This window comes from Glandiceps talaboti, chromosome 22 (assembly GCF_964340395.1).
Source record: "Glandiceps talaboti chromosome 22, keGlaTala1.1, whole genome shotgun sequence".
In the NCBI taxonomy this organism is placed as follows: Eukaryota; Metazoa; Hemichordata; class Enteropneusta; family Spengelidae; genus Glandiceps; species Glandiceps talaboti.
In genome coordinates, this window is record NC_135570.1 from 7967985 (window position 1) to 7987821 (window position 19837).

General features: G+C 36.5%; 1 protein-coding gene across 1 annotated transcript in view; it reads left to right on the plus strand.

Moving 5' to 3' along the window:
• The window catches only part of LOC144452151 (protein bicaudal C homolog 1-like), an 88111-nt gene that overhangs the window by 56846 nt on the left and 11428 nt on the right, over positions 1-19837 (plus strand). The window contains exons 4-8 of the mRNA XM_078143188.1: positions 15930-16009; positions 16937-17095; positions 17406-17459; positions 18698-18937; positions 19220-19429. Coding sequence (XP_077999314.1) covers positions 15930-16009; positions 16937-17095; positions 17406-17459; positions 18698-18937; positions 19220-19429 — 743 coding nt within the window. The remainder of the gene's footprint in view (positions 1-15929; positions 16010-16936; positions 17096-17405; positions 17460-18697; positions 18938-19219; positions 19430-19837) is intronic.

Sequence of the window (19837 nt, forward strand, 5' to 3'; positions counted from 1 at the left end):
GCCCTGGACTACTGCTAATTTGGTAGTCTAGATACAATGTTTAGAGTCTATGTGTCCTGGACTACTGCTAATTTGGTAGTCTAGATACAATGTTTAGTAGTCTATGTGTCCTGGACTACTGCTAATTTGGTAGTCTAGATACAATGTTTAGTAGTCTATGTGTCCTGGACTACTGCTAATTTGGTAGTCTAGATACAATGTTTAGAGTCTATGTGTCCTGGACTACTGCTAATTTGGTAGTCTAGATACAATGTTTAGTAGTCTATGTGTCCTGGACTACTGCTAATTTGGTAGTCTAGATATAATGTTTAGTAGTCTATGTGTCCTGGACTACTGCTAATTTGGTAGTCTAGATACAATGTCCCTCAACAGTACAAAAAGTTATTCATCCAGTCAGTGAACCCCAACTGTTAGAATGATGTAAACAATGTAGAAGTAGCATCCTGAGCTGACAAATATGCCATATTTGGACATTACATGAATTTCATCTGATGCATCTCAGGACTTCTAGAGTGACGACTTTGACTAGACTGTGAGTCGAGGTGTAAATCGTAACGATACCGTATAGGAACTGGACTACCCAGGTATTTGATCGGAGTTCCTTACCAAAACTATAGTGCAAGGATTGAAAATCAGCAATTCTCAAAACTCAACAAAAAATGCTTTATTGCAATAATATTAGCACCTTATTGACGAGTAGATCAGTACTGGAAGACTGTGAGTATTGTGAAGTGTTGTGAGACTGGATGGCTCATGAAATATAGGGGTGGGGGAGGGGGTTTATTGTTACTGTTGATGAACCATGTCTTCATGCTGCTGGCATTTATCACCCAGTAGTGTACTTACCAATCATGGATACACTGGATGTGGTCATTGTAATCAACTTATCTGTATTCCTCCTCTTCCAAGGATTTCTACTTTAGCTGAGATTAGCTTCTTACAGTGTAAATCTATCAGTATTTGTATAACAGTACTTGAACAATTCACCTGTAACACTACTAACTGTACATCCATGCATGTAACTGTACCTGAATGGTCACACCGTTGTCTAGCACACAATAGGATCACCTACAAGCCCTCAAGCACTACACTCGATGCATATACCGTTGTCTTTCCAAATAAACTTGTACTCCTTTCTGTTCATCAAGCCTACAAAAAAAAGCTTTGATCTGTGGAAAAATAGTTGAAGCAAGAAAAAAGTGATTATGATGAAGGAGAACGGTTGATTAGATCTTTAGGACGCCTGTAAATAGACTGCCAACTCACTAATCACTGTGCACAAACCTGAAAGACATGTTTATTCTGAATATTAAGAAACACCAAAATATTTTCTTGACCCTCAACGTGTATTTTGTTGAAAACAACCAGCGAAACAGTGTACATGTACAGTTTTCTTGATTCACAGCTTTAGAGTTTGTTGTACTTCTAACATAAATGGAGTTTAGTGTCGTAAACTTAGATTCGTTATTTGTACAAAATGTAGTACTACGTGTGAAATTTTCAAAAAAAAGGGAGAAAGTTAGAACTCAGATTTTCAGTTGCATGTTGTACTTCAAATGTACACATATGGAAGTTTGAAAGTAGCACTGAGATGAAACTTGGACGATCACCAGAAAATTGTTCCTATCAATCAATTTATAGAATATCAATCTCCTGTACAAAATAAACTTCGGCAGCACTTTACAGTTAGATACTTCAAAAGAATGGATCGGATCTTTGCAAAAAAAAAATCATTTTGAAAAAAAAGAATGTGTTTTCTGTCGTGTAATTGTATGTCGTTATAGGTACATTACCTTTTGTGGCTCGAATTGAGTCTAGGGTGGTGAGTTCTTTTATTAACCACCCTGCACTTACAGAAGGCAGTCATGCATGTATGTTTTTCCATATCTTCAAGCCTACTTTATGATGGGGTTCTTTTAAAATGTGCATTTCCATTAAAAGTTTGCTGACATAGCACACAATATCTGTCTTTGTGTGAATCTTGACGTCACAAAGCTGCTTGTATTTTGGAGGATGATAGTTTGTGACAATCGACTCAAGACCTGACCCATACTGGTATCTGTGTTTGCAGTAAGGATGTAATTTGAAATCATACCATTTAACTGGCTAGGTTTGGGGAACATTTGATGTAGAGTGGGTTTGGGGGACAGTTGATGTAGAGTGGGTTTGCAGGACATTTGGTGTAGAGTGGGTTTGGGGAACATTTGGTGTAGAGTGGGTTTGTAGGACATTTGGTGGAGAGTAGGTTTGCAGGACATTTGGTGTAGAGTGGGTTTGCAGGACATTTGGTGTAGAGTGGGTTTGCAGGACATTTGGTGTAGAGTGGGTTTGGGGAACATTTGGTGTAGAGTGTATGGGTGTGGGAGACATTTAGATTAGAGTGGATGTGGGGAACATCTGGTGTAGAGTATATGGGTGTGGGGGACATTTAGTTTAGAGTAGGTACATGTATGGGGGACATTTGGTGTAGAGTAGATTTGGGGAACATTTGGTCTCAATTCTATATAGGTTTTTCACCCAAGAAATGCACTTACAAATGTACAGTCTAGTTACATACCATGATTGTGATCTTATCTGTATTACATTGTATAAGTTGACCCTTCAACAACCTTTTAAAAAGCTGAATAGTTCAGAATTTTTTCTATTGAAATGACGACAGGTTACAATATTACCATTTCATTATGTACTGTGTTCTACCTTATGGTTGCTCCATAATGTGGCCACTGTTTGAAGTTGTTCACAAGTGTCTATATAATTATATATGTATTGTTAACAGAAGGTACATCAATAAAAGATTTGACATATAACCTTTAGCTAGAAAAATTGCATCATATTTTCCCATTTTTTGAATTGTATAGTTTACTTCCTATCCATATGCTAACTGGAATGTCCAAGAACACTGGCAATATAGTCTTGTTTTGTTTTTTAACTTGCTACCATTGCAGCAATTCCAACCAAAGACGTGCTTGTGGTTCTCTTGTATCTCTATCTTGCCTGCAAATCTGAATATAGGTAAAAAATAAGAGTAAAAAGGTTTATGAATAATGTGGAGGTATAGATGATTATTGGAACTTGGTGAAGTGTCCTACACTGCCTCTGTTTAACACTTATTTGAAAGTTAATCGATGAAGTGTTTCTTGTTGCCCCAAAAAAGTTTAGCACTGACTTTGAAAATTGATGGTGACTTGGTGAAGTGTCTGCTACTGTCTAAGTTTAGCACTGACTTGCAAGTTTGTAGGTGGAGTGTTTTTACTGCCTAAGTTTAGTACTGACTTGAAAGTTGATGATGGCTTGGTGAAGTGTCTGTTACTGTCTAAGTTCAGCACTGATTTGAAAGTTGACTGGAAGTAGTGAAGTGTTTTATAGTACTTTCTAAATTTGACGCTACCTTGAAAGTTGATTGGGTCCTGGCAAAAGTGTCTAATACTGTCTAAGTATAGCACTTTAATGAATACAAGAGATGGGCGCTTTGTCTGCAATGATGACATAAAAGTGCTAAGCCTGGTATTAGCTAACAAAAATACCTTGTGGCAAAGATTGGATCGAATAAAGGAAATCTGTAGTAGTTATCCCTAATTACACTGACCAATTATATCGCCTATTGATGAACATCCCACCACACAATACCGCATCTGTTGTTTTGCACAGCATATGTAATGAGAATACTTCACTTTTGTGTTTAAAAAAAAAAAAAAAAAAAAAAAATTGAAAAAAAAACCATGTGCAAGAGTTGAAACTAAGTAAATATACCACATGGGGGTCATGTTTTGAATTTTGAATTGATCGCTATTTTAAAAAAAATCCTGTATTTATTGCCTTCTACTGTCTTTCACATGTACTTATCAAGTTTAGTTATTTGACTAGTCTTGCATGTTTTGTTGGTACTGTGTGTTGTCTTTCGTATGTCTGGTGTACTTGTATGTTATCTGTGTGTTTTTGATATGTTGGACGTAGTAGCATCTGAGTGCTACTTTCTTCACGGACAGTAAGAAGATAGATAAAAGTGCTGTTTGATAAGCTACCTGAAAGTAAACCAGTGTATGTAGATATATGTAGATGTTATTGAAGTACTGTCATTTGTTGTGTATATGTTCGTTGTGTTATGACAAACATGGATATTTGCCAAGTTATTTTGGGATGTCGGAAACTGGAATGGGTAAAGCCGAAACAGGTGGTTAAAGGGATACAATATGTTTACATATCGTAACCTGCTTACATATGTATGAATCCTTGGTAGTTTTATAGTCTGTTGTGAGCAAACATGATGATGGTGGTGGTGATGATGATGTTCATGATGGTGGTGGTATTGATGATGGTGGTAGTGGTGGTGGTGGTTTTTATGGTGGTGGTCATGGTGATGATGATGATGATGGTGATGGTGATGGTGATGGTGGTGGTGATGGTGGTGGTGGTGGTTTTTATGGTGGTGGTGGTGGTGGTCATGGTGATGATGATGATGATGATGGTGATGGTGATGGTGATGGTGGTGGTGATGGTGGTGGTGGTGGTTTTTATGGTGGTGGTGGTGGTGGTCATGGTGATGATGATGATGATGATGATGATGATGATGATGATGATGATGATGATGATGATGAATAATGTAGGAAAAGAGTACACAGAATCTATTTTGCCAATGTAGAAATTTCAGCTGAAAGCTATGACTAATTGTCGTGTTTAGGTAATTAGCCTATAGAGGGCAGTATACATCAAGTGACGTTTGTATAAACAGTGGCATGAATATATGAATATTAATCAGCTAATGAATTAATTATAGGTCAAGTATTATAATTCAGTGTACATAAATTAGTATTAATGTCTAACTTTGCTATGAAATAGTCAAATTATAAAGTAACAAAATATACATCAACATGCACTAGCTGCAACTGGGGTATTAATTTTTCAGTCAGACAACAAACAATATATTCAATTGAAAATTGTTAAAATACCAATAATTAGACATTGTGCATGTTAATTAGAGATCTATTTTATCGATAAGCAGTATAGTAATAAATTGAAATTGCGATGCATATTTTTGGGTGCAGACCCAAAAATCAATTTGATTGTAAAAATTACACCATACTATGTGTACTGATACAGAAATTACAGCATACTATATGGATATATTTACTTACAGGTGATTCAAAACTGTTCAGGGTGTACAATATTAGAATTAAGTCATTATATCTCGCAAGACAATTTCAAAAAATGTTCAAGTAGCAGCTAGTGCAGCTTTCAAGGGTTTGCAAGAAAGTAACCTTTCTACAAATTGACAATAAAAACCATAGATCACTAAGAAAGTGTCAACAATTGAAAAACACCAATACATAATCACTATCTACAAATTTGAGAATCAAAAATTCAAGATTGTTTGCTTTCATTAAAAAAAAATTACTATGAATGTTGATGATTTGCTGCAAAGTTTGTTGTCTTTGTATAGGAATAGGTAAAATATGTTAATTGTAAGATTTGAGATAATTCAGATATTGAATAGAAATATGACATAAAGGTACAGACCCACCTGTTGGATTTAAATCTAGTCTCATTAACCCTATGTTAATACCTAACACAGTAAGGATAGGTTTTGTGTATATATGTCTGTCTGTCTGTCAGTCTGTTTGTCTGTCTGTCTGTCTGTCTGTCTGTCTGTGGCTGGCGGGCTTGCTGTGTCTGGCATGGCTTTGACTTGGTTGGGCTAGCTCTGTCTGTCTCTTGCTAGCTGGCTGGCTTGCTGTGTCTGTCTGACTGGTTGGCTGTATGTCTCTATTTCATTGTCTGTCTGTCTGTCTGTCTGTCTGTCTGTCTGTCTGTCTGTCTGTCTGTCTGTCTGTATGTCTGTCTGTCTGTCTGTCTGTCTGTCTGTCTGTCTGTCTGTCTGTCTGTCTGTATGTATGTATGTATGTATGTATGTATGCATGTATGTATGTATGTATGTATGTCTGTCTCTGTATGTATGTATGTATGTATGTATGTATGTCTGTCTGTCTGTCTGTCTGTCTGTCTGTCTGTCTGTCTTTGTCTCTGTCTCTGTCTGTCTGACCACATGAAACATGCAACAAACTTTAATTGGAATCCTTTGACTCTAATAAGTTGAACTACATCTTGGTGATGATAATGTGTATACTGACTTGATGTCTGTATGTAAACAGTCAAAACTCACCCACAGACTCGATTGTGTGTTTGTCAACAATAATTGTAAATTAGTGAGATATTGTTTTAGCATACATCGTAACATGCTTCATTGAGCACATCTACTTAAGGATGGAGACCACACAAAACTAGAAAAAATTACAAAATTAATTTTTTGGGGGAAATGACTACCAACCATCTCAGCTATCATTGTATGCAACCTAAATGAATGTTGCACTTCTCAATCTTGAGATATGGGAAGAAATAAAAAACCAAAACAAATGCACATGGCTTTACAACCATTTGCACACTTTATTATAATATAGCGGGAAGTGTCAAGTACTAGGCAGCTCATTAGCATACATTTGACGAAATGTGTCAAGTACTTGTCAACTCATTTACATAAACTTGCTGATAGAGTAGTCTCAGACCAGTAAAAGAATTGCTATGGTCATGGGGTATGGGGTACAGTTTACCACAAGTATGAATAACAAGAGGACATCCTTCCAGTGTCAAAAAAGAGTTGCCCAATAATGTAATGAGCGAGCTAAAAAATGAATAAAGAGAATGAATTAGAGTCAGTCTCTCTCTCTCTCTCTCTCTCTCTCTCTCTCTCTCTCTCTCTCTCTCTCTCTCTCTCTCTCTCTCTCTCTCTCTCTCTCTCTCTCTCTCTCTCTCTCTCTCTCTCTCTCTCTCTCTCTCTCTCTTCAAGATATTGCTTATAACCGATTGTCTACTCAAAACTATTTAAATGGTGAAAACATTTCTCAATTTTAATGAAATTTTATTGTGCATAAAGGAATGTATTACGATATAGGTGTCAAAATGCAAGTGAAAGTCAGCTTTGTTATAGTTTAGCACAGATGGTCTTTGCGAAGTCTTCCATTGATAAAACAAAGGCATCCTACAACAAAGAATGATGGAAAGGTGTAATTGGAACCACAACATCAAATTTTAAACAAAAAGGAAAAAAAAGTATTTATCAGCTGATTTATCAGCAACGCGTCGATCCTCTGGGGAATCCATTTTTGCTATCTAGGCGAAGTAATTATGCATAGCCTCGGTTTACAAAACATACTCGTCCTTGCGGTACAGTAGTAGTGATTATGTTTCAGCTAGTGAAGTCAAAACACACGATTTGGAAGTTATCTTTTCGTGAACCACAAGCAAAAATAACGCACCATTCGTATCTCTCCCGTTATCTAGTAGTCTATCTGCTAGACCTCGGATGTTCTTCCGATACAATACGATACACGACCTAACATCGCTATCGAGGATGTTCGGGCAAGCCCTCACTGCGAATTTCGTTCGCTTATACGAAAGAAAGCCCGAACGTCTACTAGTCTAGCAGCAAGACTAATTATCTAGTACAGATCAACAGATCGTTTCCATGTAAACATATACCGTCTCGTGTTGTTCATCGACACTACTTCACTTAGGTGACACTAAATAAAAAGTCACCGAAACGAACATCATTCCCAATTATTGAATTCTAATAAATAATCCGTTTTACGGGTACATGTCCTCAAAAATCTACGATTTTAAATGGCGCTATACAGATTTTCAGTATCGAACGCCAAGTCCCCCCCCCCCTTCCCTTCGTAGCACGTAGTACGTGTCATCACGCTACAGTCTTCGACATTCCAAATACGAAGTCGTCGTATATACGCGTAGTAGAGCGAAGCTGTCGGATAACTATCCCTCTTGAAAACTATGTACTCGCTTTATTTCATTTTCTTTTAATTGAGTTCATTACCAACCACAAATTGACATGAGGTGGTTTCGTCTTCTTTCTAAACACGGCCCGTGCTCACTGAAGCCCTCCCGTGGTGCCGTCTCGTCTCCGACTATTTTTGTTTTTGTCAAAAAAAATTAACATGCCGAAGAGCTAGAGCTAGAGACATGAGAGAGCTATATGGCTAGACATGTCTAACAGTTTGCGTTTTGCATTGACGTTGAAGCGATGTGTTGAATCATAGACCCTCCACCCATGGTTAAATGTACTGTGTATGCTGTGTCCAGATGAACCGGCGTAATTTTCCTGGTAGACACAACAATGAAATTGCGACGATAGTGGTGCGTCTTTTGACGTTGATTTCGACAAAGATACATGTTATGTATCAAAATAGAAACAATTGAATCTGAGTACGATGCTTCAAAGCAAAACATAGTACATGTACAATCGCGACCGGACTATGCATTGTTACTCCAAGAAAATACCATCATACTAAATATGTTTTATGAAGCTAACTAACTTCTTTATTAGTTAAAATACCACTCTCAAAGCAATTGGTATATTTTCCGTCGTTTCATGTTCACACAAGTGGGGAACTCCTCTAAATTGAACGAGAACCCAGGGAACATTTACTCTCTCACCGGAAACCACTACGTTTATTTTACATAAAACCTGAGACCGCTATATAACGTAGCTTGACACTCTGCTTTCCATAAAAGGAAGAAGGCTCCGCCCTCAATTCTTTCGCAAACATATGCAAATGAGGAAGTTAATTTTTAACCCGAATCGCCAAAATCGCATGTCGAATAGTGGGCGTTGGCTACATTTGAACTGACAGATTTCATATTTTTTGGCCAATAGAATGGTCATAACATGGAAAAAACAAATTTTCGAAGGTGATAAAGGATGTGACACTTACAACTTTTCTGTAAGGAATGTGTTAAACGTTTTTTGTTTGTTTCAACTCAAACACATGTTTTTGTTACTTTCTCAAGTTTACATTTTGTAAAGAATTGCGTTACTTTGTGGAAATTAGCAACCTCAAAGAGTACCCGACAATAACAAACACAGTAGGATCTTATTCACCACGTCAGTGGCTCCAAAACCGTGTCTCAGATTTTTGATTGCTTCTTTTGTTCGAAAGTAAGACGGATTTAAATGAGACATACATGGTTTATTTGGACACTATTTATTATTATTTATATATCTTCGTAACAAAAACGGACAGGACAAATCTGAGACACGGTTTTGTAGCCACTGACGCGGTGATAAACATTGTGCGTCGTTTTCTATTGTTGGTCGAAATTTGAAGGAGCTAATTTTTGTTGAACGAAAAATGCAAATTATCACGTATGTAGAGGTCACGTGACCGGAAGTACATAAAACCAAATTTTATTAATTTCATTGTAAAGAGTGGATCAAGAGCTTTCAGAAAATGTATAGTTATGGATGTGTGTAATCATTACTTTCTTAACTGCAAACCAATATCAACAAGGGAAATTTTGTGTGGTCTAATACCTTAAATAAGTCTAAACTAGAAAAATGATTAAAAAAATACAACTTTCCCGTTATAGCTAATGAGGTTTTTTCAGGTCACTTTAGTGTGGAATAAGTACCTTGGCAGCCGAAGGTGACCTGTCTTTGAGGTCACTTATAGTGACGTACTCAACTCACCTGTATTGAATTTACACAAAGCGTCCAACCAGTGTGTAATTAAAACATTGCTATAACAACGAGGCGTACTGTGGTACAGCAAAGAGTGACAAACAATGTGGATATTGTGTGGAGGAGTGATGACGAAGATACAGTTCAGTTGTTTACTTTCGTCCAACAATAGAAAGATGCAGCGTTTGTTCATATCTTTTTTTGAAGCACTGGAGGCTTATAAACTATCCAGATAAGAGGATATGGGTTATGTATATGTTTTGCCACACATACTTTATGCATAGTTGGGAGAGTTTCCTCTGACATTGAACATTGTGAATGTGTCCTGCTTTCTGTGTATACCTTTCCTGCCCTACCTCCGGGAACCCTACCTATTCCCCTTGTCACCTGCAAACGTACCCCCCTAGAGCAGGACAGATCATCACACGGAGGTTAATGCCCTCCAGTAAGTGTCAACTGAACTACTTTCAAACGAACACTGGTACAATTGTCTCATATCATATACGTGTGACAAAAGCATAGCATGACATCTAAAATTTACCAATAAAATTGATTTATAAAAAATGTGTTTTTTGGTCTGATGCTCGAGTTTGAGTGTTGATAACAGGAAGTTTGATTGTTTTGTGGCATGCCAGACACATGTAAACAAAGCCACAGTATGTAGTTTGAATCAACAGCCTTTTGTATTTTATCCTAGCTCCCATCATTTTAATGCAGTTCAAGTCTCAAATATTGTAGCTCTTTGTTTCGATGACCGATGCCATCACTTCCTGTCCAACTACCGGCATTTATATGTAAAACAGTTTTCATTGTGTGTCTGCCAGGTCAGCTTTTATGAACTACTTATGAACTAGAATTGAAGTTTGTTGTAAGGCTAGCTGAAAGAAAGTGGTTGTGAGTGTTTCATTAAAACGTCACGGTACGGTCACTGGGGGATTGTTCACCTTGTGTCCTTTATTGAAACTTCCTTGGTATACACAGGTACTTTATCACGTCTGTTCAACGTTCACATTATTTGCTGCGATCAGTCGACACTTTGCAGGCAGCACACTTCACTATCATTGAGTTCATGCTTTGAAATTTGATAAAAATGATTCTGTTATCGGAAAGTGATATTTGGGCTCCTCGGATAAACGATAGGATAAACAGTGGAAGCTGGGGACAGTTCAAGTGTGACAGACAACGTACAGGATCACCAGGTACCCGATCATCAGGTAATGAGATACCAGCGACTTATATAATATGTATATACTATGAGTAAAGATGATACCAGTGTATTATTAGGTACTGAATCAAGAGTTACTGGTAATGTGATGCCAAAATTACTTGTAGTGTTGAAATTGAAATGAATTTGATCACAAAACAGACAAATTGGACACTGTACAATAATCACTATAGTTGTATAGTTCTGTGTGAGTACTAATATTCATACTTCGTGATTGTCTTCCCCAACTACAGGGCTCAAATTTAGTGGTAGTCTTGCGTCAATTGACTACTAATTCTTCCCAAATGACTACCCAATTCTGAAACTGGTAGTCTCTGTGACTTCGACAAAAGCCTGGAGACATTGTCTGTGTAATGAGCTTTCAATGTAGGCAAAAGTACCATATGTTGTATTGAGTTGGAACCAGAGACATCTCACTGCCATTTTCAAAAAGTAGTAATCAAAGTGACTACCAATAAAAAAAAGGGAATTGACCGATAATCAATTAATTGATTTGAAATGCCATTTTGATGTCATTGCTTTCATTTGCCATTATTAGTGATTAGATAGGAGTTTAATGTTGTATTCCTTGGTGTCTAATCTTACTGTGGTTACAAATATCCTATTGCAAGGTAAGTGGTTGGTATAGTCCGAACAGTGTCAACATTGGTGTGTTGAACTGATGGCTTCTACCCTGTGCTATCTACTAACTTGAATAGTCAATGTTAAGGTTGCATTATACTTTAATATCACACGGTATTGTGTATGTATTGTTGCCATGGCAATATCTCATGTTCTTATATATTATTCTCAGTATCATGTAGTTGAGAGAATTATGAGTGTGACATAAGGGGCCTTGTCACTACAAACCGTTCTGTTACAATTTTTAATCCGACTGATTGAAGAAAAACATGGAAAATTGATAGGAACATACCTGTACAAGTTTATTTGATCAAAAAATAGAAAAATAAAAATGAGCTTGAATACTTATATTCTGATGACCGTTCCAGTAATGAAATGTTGTGAATTAAATAGGGGAGACACTTTGATTAAAGTAAAAGAATATGCAAATTAACTATTTAATAGTAATTTAATGCAAAAACCAGTATGCAAATTATCTATTTATGTGTTAAGTTTAAACAAAATGAATTTTGTAATCAGAGTACATTGTAATGATATTACCATTCAATTTTTGAGTGGTGTCCAAACATCTGCTATGTCAAGATGGCAGATATGATATTATCGTTTTGTGTAATTATGGCAGAGATGGAGAAAGCACATTCTTTTTAGCACTTGCAACAGAAAACCTTACAGTGATAATTTATGCATGATGCAAATTCCAACCAACCAATTGGAAATGTTGGCTCATAAACCTATCAACTGTATAGACATTCAGTAGTTTTCTTGTTGAAAATCATAGAGATGATGGCATGTCATACTTAGTTCATTTAAATATTATCAGTTGAGATTCAGTGCCATTGATTGAACTGGTCACCATAGTAACTGAAAGGCTCTGTCAACAGTTAATAGTATTGTTCATTGACCTGACCATATTGTTAGCATCAGGTCAAACCTTTGTAAGAATTTTCGAAACGTTAGAATGTATGGATGTAAAGAAAGGCAGTCAGCCGTATCAAGCCAAAGTTGAAGCATTTCACAGACATCTTAAGTTTCATTCCAGGACGTTGCCTTCTTTTGTTCTAAGACAACAAACCTGTTGACATACTTGTAGAGAGCACACAGTCATCAAACGCTTGCCTTCTTTGTAACTTTTAAGAAAAATGTGGAAGCCGCCAAAGGAGAATCTTAGATAGAAAGTTGTAAATGTATTAGGCCCTTTTGACTTCTAACAGACTGAAAAGCAAACATACATCAATAACTACTCCACCAATACTAAACTATTTGATTTATGTACACAAGAAATGTTCAAAAACCTGGCATAGTTTTTCTACTTGTACAAGAAAAGGGAGTAGTGTCCAATTCATGGTTTTTGAGAGTCGGTTCCAGACAGACAGACAGCTGAGACACTAGTTCAAGAACCAAAGCAAAAGCAAAGGTGTTCATCTGTTTGTCATAGCTTTTCTACTTCTACAAGAAAAATGAGTAGTGGCCAATTCAAGTTTTTTTGAGAGTAGGGGTCCAGAGAGACAGCTGGGACACTATTTCTATGACGAAAGCAAAACAAAGGTGCTTGGATTGTTGTCATACAGTAGCTTTATAGGAAAAATAAGGAGTGTCCAATTCAAGTTTTTGAGAGTCTAGTCAGGACAGAGACAGCTGAGACACTATTTCTACCAACCAAAGCAAAGCAAAGGTGCTCGGTTTGTCACGTCTTTATCACGGTTGGTTTCACATGATCATTGAGACTGTTAAATAAATGTAGAGTATGGTACCTAAAGTTTAACTATTTCATGACTGACTGACCAGTAAATGATATGGTAGTGCCAAAAGTTCACCTATCAACAAGAATATGGGGACAAAAGTTTATAACAGGCAAACTGGAATCCTCATATAAACTCTTCCCGAGACCACTGTCTGGTTTTGTGATTTGACTAGAAATGTTGGAACTGATCATTCAGAAGAAGAAACCCTGTAATTGTTAAAACAGACATTTGAATGAATGAATGAATGAATGAATGAATGAATGAATGAATGAATGAATGAATGAATGAATGAATGAATGAAATTTATTTCACCACATAACAAAAATAAGCTACACTTTCAAAGAAACATATGATACAAATATAGAAAATGAATACAAAAGAAATAGACAATTGTTATCTGATGTGGACCATGGAAATAGTTCAGCGGAACTAGTTTTGTCCATGGCCCGTACATTTTTCTACATTTCAAATTGATAATGGTACGCAGTAGAAAAGTGAATCAAAAGTACACACAGCACACACACACACACACACACACACACACACACACACACACACACACACACACACACACACACACACACACACATTTCTAGTGATAGACTTTTTTGCAATATTTATATAGCTTTGCCAGCATTTAAAAAATGTCAGTGATTTGATTGAGATTTCCATGCTTAGGACTGTGTGGATTACTTTCTTCTGATAGTGTAAAATATATGTTGTGTTTAATACTGTTCATAGCCAGTCAGTCAGTAAGTACTCATGTTTGTTTCATGTGTTTAACTTGTAGTACAAACTAAACTGTAGATTTTCTGAAAACGTAAACTTGTGTATCTAACTTGTAATCAGTTTGTAGTAGAAGTGTTCATGTTAAGAAAATATGAAATGCAACTTATAAATCTGAACAAAGCTTTGTTATTCATCTTCAATGATGGCATAGTGCCAAATACATTTATATCTGTACTAGCAGATCTATACATAGTTGTAGATATAACACACCACATCAAAGTGTTGGGAGTCACCATACCGAAGTGTTCAGAGCACACTACATCATAGTGTTTGGAACTCACTACACCAAAGTATTCAAAAAAACATAACACCACATTGAAGTGTTCGGAACCCACAACATCAAAGTATTTGGAACATACGACATCAACGTGTTTGGAACATACCATATTAACGTGTTAGGAACACACCATCTGAAAACATTCAGAACACACTACATCAAAGTGTTCAACATGTACTATATCAAAGTGTTCAGAACACACCATGTGAAAATGTTATGAACACACACTGCATCAAAGTATTCAGAATACACCACATCAAAGTATTCAACATGTACCATATCAAAGTGTTCACAACATGTGACATCAAAGTGTTCAACACACACACACACCCATTGCATGCTAAATTTAACACATTGTACCAAAACAAAATGAAGTGGCAATCTACATCTTATTAGATTGATACTTTAGCCTAGGTTTACTTCTTATTGACACTTTCTACAATGAAAATATTGACACATTCCTTGCAAAGTAAATGTACACTCTTCTCTGTTAGGTTGATCAACAAACCTCTACTAATCAACACACCATAAAGAATACCCATAATTCCCCAGGCTTGTCACCAAGGTGATATCTCATTGGACAGTCAACTATTTCCCATAGTTCCATGCAGTATCAATAAATTAATCAGCTAAATTTTAGAATTATATTTGTATTCGGTTTTGTTCGCTGTACTGTGTGAAGAGATAAGTAGTGTAGTTGTATTTTTTAAAGGGAAACATAGTCATGTGGTCAATTAACTAGATTTCCCTAGTTGTGGAAGTATATACTTGTATATATCAAACTATGTTGGTAGTTATATACAAACATCGGGCTAAGTTTATAGCCAAAATAAACAAAACAATTCATGAAACTGATAGTACAATAGTTTGACTTTGAAAAAATGTCGGTCAGGTCAACATAGTTATTTGGTGAATTGAAAGTCGTTCATTTGATATGAGATGTAAAGTGGGGTGCAGACAGTAAAACACACAGCAAAATATTATATGATGATGTAAGAGTTAATAGGTGAAGTGGGTACAGATAGTAAATCACACAGCAAACTAAGTATATGATGTGAGAGTTATAAGGTGAGTGGGTGCAGAGAGTAAATTGCACAGCAAGATATAATTATATGATGTAAGAGTTATTTGGGTGAAATGGGTGAAGATAGTAAATTGCACAGCACAATATAATTATATGGATAAAAATACGGATTATATTGCAATGAAAACACTAACAGTTGATATTTATGGGTATTTTGTTTTGATACATGAATTTAATACACCCATTATATGCTGTTGACAGAGTTTGATATATTCCTGAAGAACTTAATTTTCCAACTAAAGTCTATTTCCCTTCTCTCTACTGCAAACTCCCCCACTGTATACAGCAGCTAGCAATTGTCATAGTTAAGTATTTTAAAACAAAAAAATTGGGTATGAATGAATCTGACACCTATAAATATTTTAATTTCTTATAACAACATTTATTTATTGTACATGAGTTTTTTTTACCAATCCTGTCATGTAAAAACATTACATTCTTCAGTAAGGAAAATTTCTACTCACAGTCAAAATATTTATTGAAAGCGACTCCCAAGAAATATTTTGACTCTGTGAGTTCAAATTTCATTACTAAGTATGAATTCAGAGTCCATGAACATTCATTCATATTACATTCTTTGTATGGTGGGCCGTGGCCCTTAAATGAAATAAATTATTGTTAGTTTGAAATACTAAAGTCATTATCTCTGTTCTGTTCTTTTGTAGATCCCCATATCAAAGTTACAGGAAAAGCACCCAATGTTGCAGCAGCCAAGGAAAAAATTATGGCTGTCCTCGATACAAAGGTAAGAAACTGATAGGTTAGTTTAGATTTGTAAACAACCTAATAAAACTGTTTATTATATAATTATGCCTTGGTTAAAGTGGCACAAGCTGAGTTAATAAGCTTTTCACTTTTGTGGAAAAAAACGTGCAAAAATTTTGATAAAACTATTCTAGTATACTGTTAATGTTGATGCATGCCTTGTATGACATTACAATTTGTGTTCTATCATTGTTAGAACTATTGACTGCATAGTAGGGCGTTCCTGTACATTTTTTTGTATAGGTAAAATAAATTACGTCATTGGATCATTTATAAGTTATATCCTAATACCAGGTTTGAGTTCAGTCAGTTACAAGTGATGGGTTATGTAAGTAGAACACTGAGTGCCTTTTGATGTGCAAAAAAATTTATATCCCAAAAATATATGAACTCAGCATGTCCCTGTAATGTTTTACATTAAAAATTAAATATTTCAGACAAGTTTAATATTGTATTTAAAGAGTACAATATACTCTGGATTTTGAAAACAAAATCTGGGTATAAATCATCTTGACATTAGGATTGTCAAAACACTAATAATTAACTGAGAGTGAGCCACAAGATTGTAGTTTGGTGACAATGAAAAAACTGCCTAACTATGTCATATATGACCCATGATTACTCAGCAAGTTTTCTTGCGTATTCTCGCAGTTTGTTCACTTTTCAATTCTAAAGGTACGAAGGTATACAGTGCAGCAGGTTTTGGGTCATTTAGAAGGAAATCGGGCTTTATCTGTTTGGAGCCATTGAATGAAGGACAATTTAACATGGACAGTGTGTGTATTCATGCAGCGGTGATCAACCTTGCCAAGTAGAGACAATGGCAACAGCATCTCACAGCGCCCTCTTTCAGATATAATTAGAAAACTTTTGTTTTTACTGACCTGCTGTGTTGATTTGATTTCAGAGTAACAGGGTGACATTGAAGATGGATGTTTCGTACACAGACCATTCACATGTGATTGGTAAAGGTGGCAATAATATCAAAAAAGTGATGCAAGATACAGGATGTCATATACATTTTCCGGATTCCAATAGGGGAAATCAGGCAGAAAAAAGCAATCAGGTAGGAATTCTCCACATGTTTCTACTTCCTGTTTGTAATTGGTATCCTTAGGCAACGAGATTCCTGCATTTTATGGATGATGGAATGAAACCTTCTCCATCATATCAATTCCATGGAAAATTTATTGCCGTAATGTACAGTCATCAGTCTAGTAATGATTCTATGCAACATCCTGAACTATTTTCGTGCTCCAGTTTAGCGCCATGCATTCAAACAAATCACTAACAAAGCCACACATATTGACAGCTGTCTTACATTATTGCCGTGATTGCATCTTTCACACATGTTTAATTTCTTTCATTAATACTAGGTTTCAATAGCAGGACAGCCGGAAGGGGTAGAACATGCAAGAAGAAAAATCAGGGTAAGAATATTGTGTGAAGTATTTTTGGGGGGAAGGGAGAGGAGAGAGAGAGAGAACAAACATTTGTTGGTTAGGTGGGTGGAAGACTGCATTTATTGGTTGGATGGTGGAGGGGAAGGGAAACACGGTTTGTTTGTTGGATGGTTACCTAGAGTCAAGTCATGTGAGGGTTTGACTATCTTCTACCCTCATGCCTAGTATTTTCCTAACAGTTGTACATTCAAACCTAAAATTATGCTGTTATTTTGCACAGGAATGTTCATGATATGGTAATCATGTTGTTTACATGGTACTTTTCCACTCGCCTCATTGGTTCTAATCTAATCACATGATGAGACAACTGATGATGTCATCTCATAGCAGGCAAATTCAAAACTCCAAAAAGGGATTTGGCTTTATGGCCAAAGCTTCATTAGGGAAGTACTAGGTGATGAGGGGACATGACTTGACTCAAAGCTTGTAGGATGGGGAGACTGGGGCTAGGGGTTGTCAATAGGATGGAGAATGGGAAACTGGATATCAATTGATAGCATGCCATTGGGAGACAGACAGACATTATTGTTATGGGTCAAAATGTGGAAAAATTTGGTTTTGTTGAGTCCCTACACAGAGAAAGATAAGGGAATACCAAATGTTGGTGCATCTCAAGAAATTGCTGAGCATTAGGGGTACAGATTGGTTTAGGGGGCATATTGTTTATGAGTGTAGAGTTATGATATGCTTTGTATTTCACATGAGGATCATTTCATTTTATCCTTCCATTTTCAACCACTTAAAAAAAAAATTTTATTGACAGAAATAAGCCAGCGGCAATCAAGGTGTCGGTTTGCTTACATAGGCACATACTAAAACTATTATTGTGATAAGGCATTGAACCGATATAGGTTTCATTATACTCACAGTAGGGGGACATTTCTGATGACTGCCATCATCTTGCAGTGTGCATTTTAGGGACTTTCAGTGTTTACACTATCTTGATTACAGGGTGATTAGATCCATACAACTGAGGCATCACTATGACCCACTTGAAATGAAATGAATGAATCTTTATTTCACCAAAGTTAAACAATAACGAAAGAAAAGACAAAAGTGTGAATACAAAAAACTTGGTTAGTCTACCACACGGAACAACAATAGTTTTAGTTTGTGTCTAACCTAGTAAACCGAAACCTCAATTTCCACTGCAGTATGCTGTTATAGATAATGACTCAAAATGACTTATTTGGATCTCATTTCAGGAACTCTTACCACTAACCGTGATGTTTGAACTGCCTATAACGGGTGCTTTACAGCCAGTACCAGACATCAACTCACCCACAATTCAACAAATCGTACAGACGTACAACGTAGCTGTTTCTTTCAAACAACGTCCCCGCATGTACATAACAACTGCCATTGTTAGAGGATGTGTATATAATGTGCCAGCATTGAAAGAAGCCACATCCAGACTAGTAGAACACCTCACGGGAACAGTTGGGGTAAGTCAAAGTTATTGTTACTGTGGAAACTCAAGGCTGAAATTTTCTCCTTAGATAATGCTGGGAGATATTCTAAAGAAGTATTATTTCAAAACTACATAACAAGGGGGAAGTCAAACTGATGGTTACCATGGAAACAAAAACGGAAACTGCATCCAGTGGAGATCAGACATATATTAATGAAATTATCATGTATAGATGTTGTAGTCTTAACCAACATATGCTGTCATTGAATTTCTGTTGTGGTTATAAAATGACATGATTTCTGATATCTCCCTACAGCAAACAAGTGTACCAGTTAGTATGCAGTTAGAGATAGCACCTCAGCATCACCTGTTTATGATTGGAAGGAGTGGTATTAATATCAAACAGTTGATGCAACAGACAGGTGCCAGTGTACATTTCCCAGACCCTAACACGTCACCAAGGAAAAGTACAGTCTTTATTTCTGGCAGTATTGACTCAGTTATTCTCGCCAGAGATTTTCTTATAGTAAGTAACTTGCGTTATCGTTACTAGTTTCATTTTCTGTCCATCTAACATTTATGCTGCAGTGGAATGATTTGTGTTAGCCTTGGCACATAAAACTGCTGTTCGCATTACTACTTTTTACCAACAATACTATTGAGAGTATAATTGTCAGGCCAGTGTTAAACACTGAGTCTGAACTAAACAGTGTTTCTGTTAAAAGATGGTAAGTACTACTGAGGTCAAATCTAGTGAAAAAGTTTGGTCTCTAGGTTTACTACCAGCCCCTCTCATCTCAGCCCCTCTCATCCCAACCCCTCTCATCCCAACTCTCACCACCACCAACTTATAGCCCCTGTCATCTCAACCCACCACCACCAACTTATAGCCCCTCTCATCTCAACCCACCACCACCAACTTATAGCCCCTCTC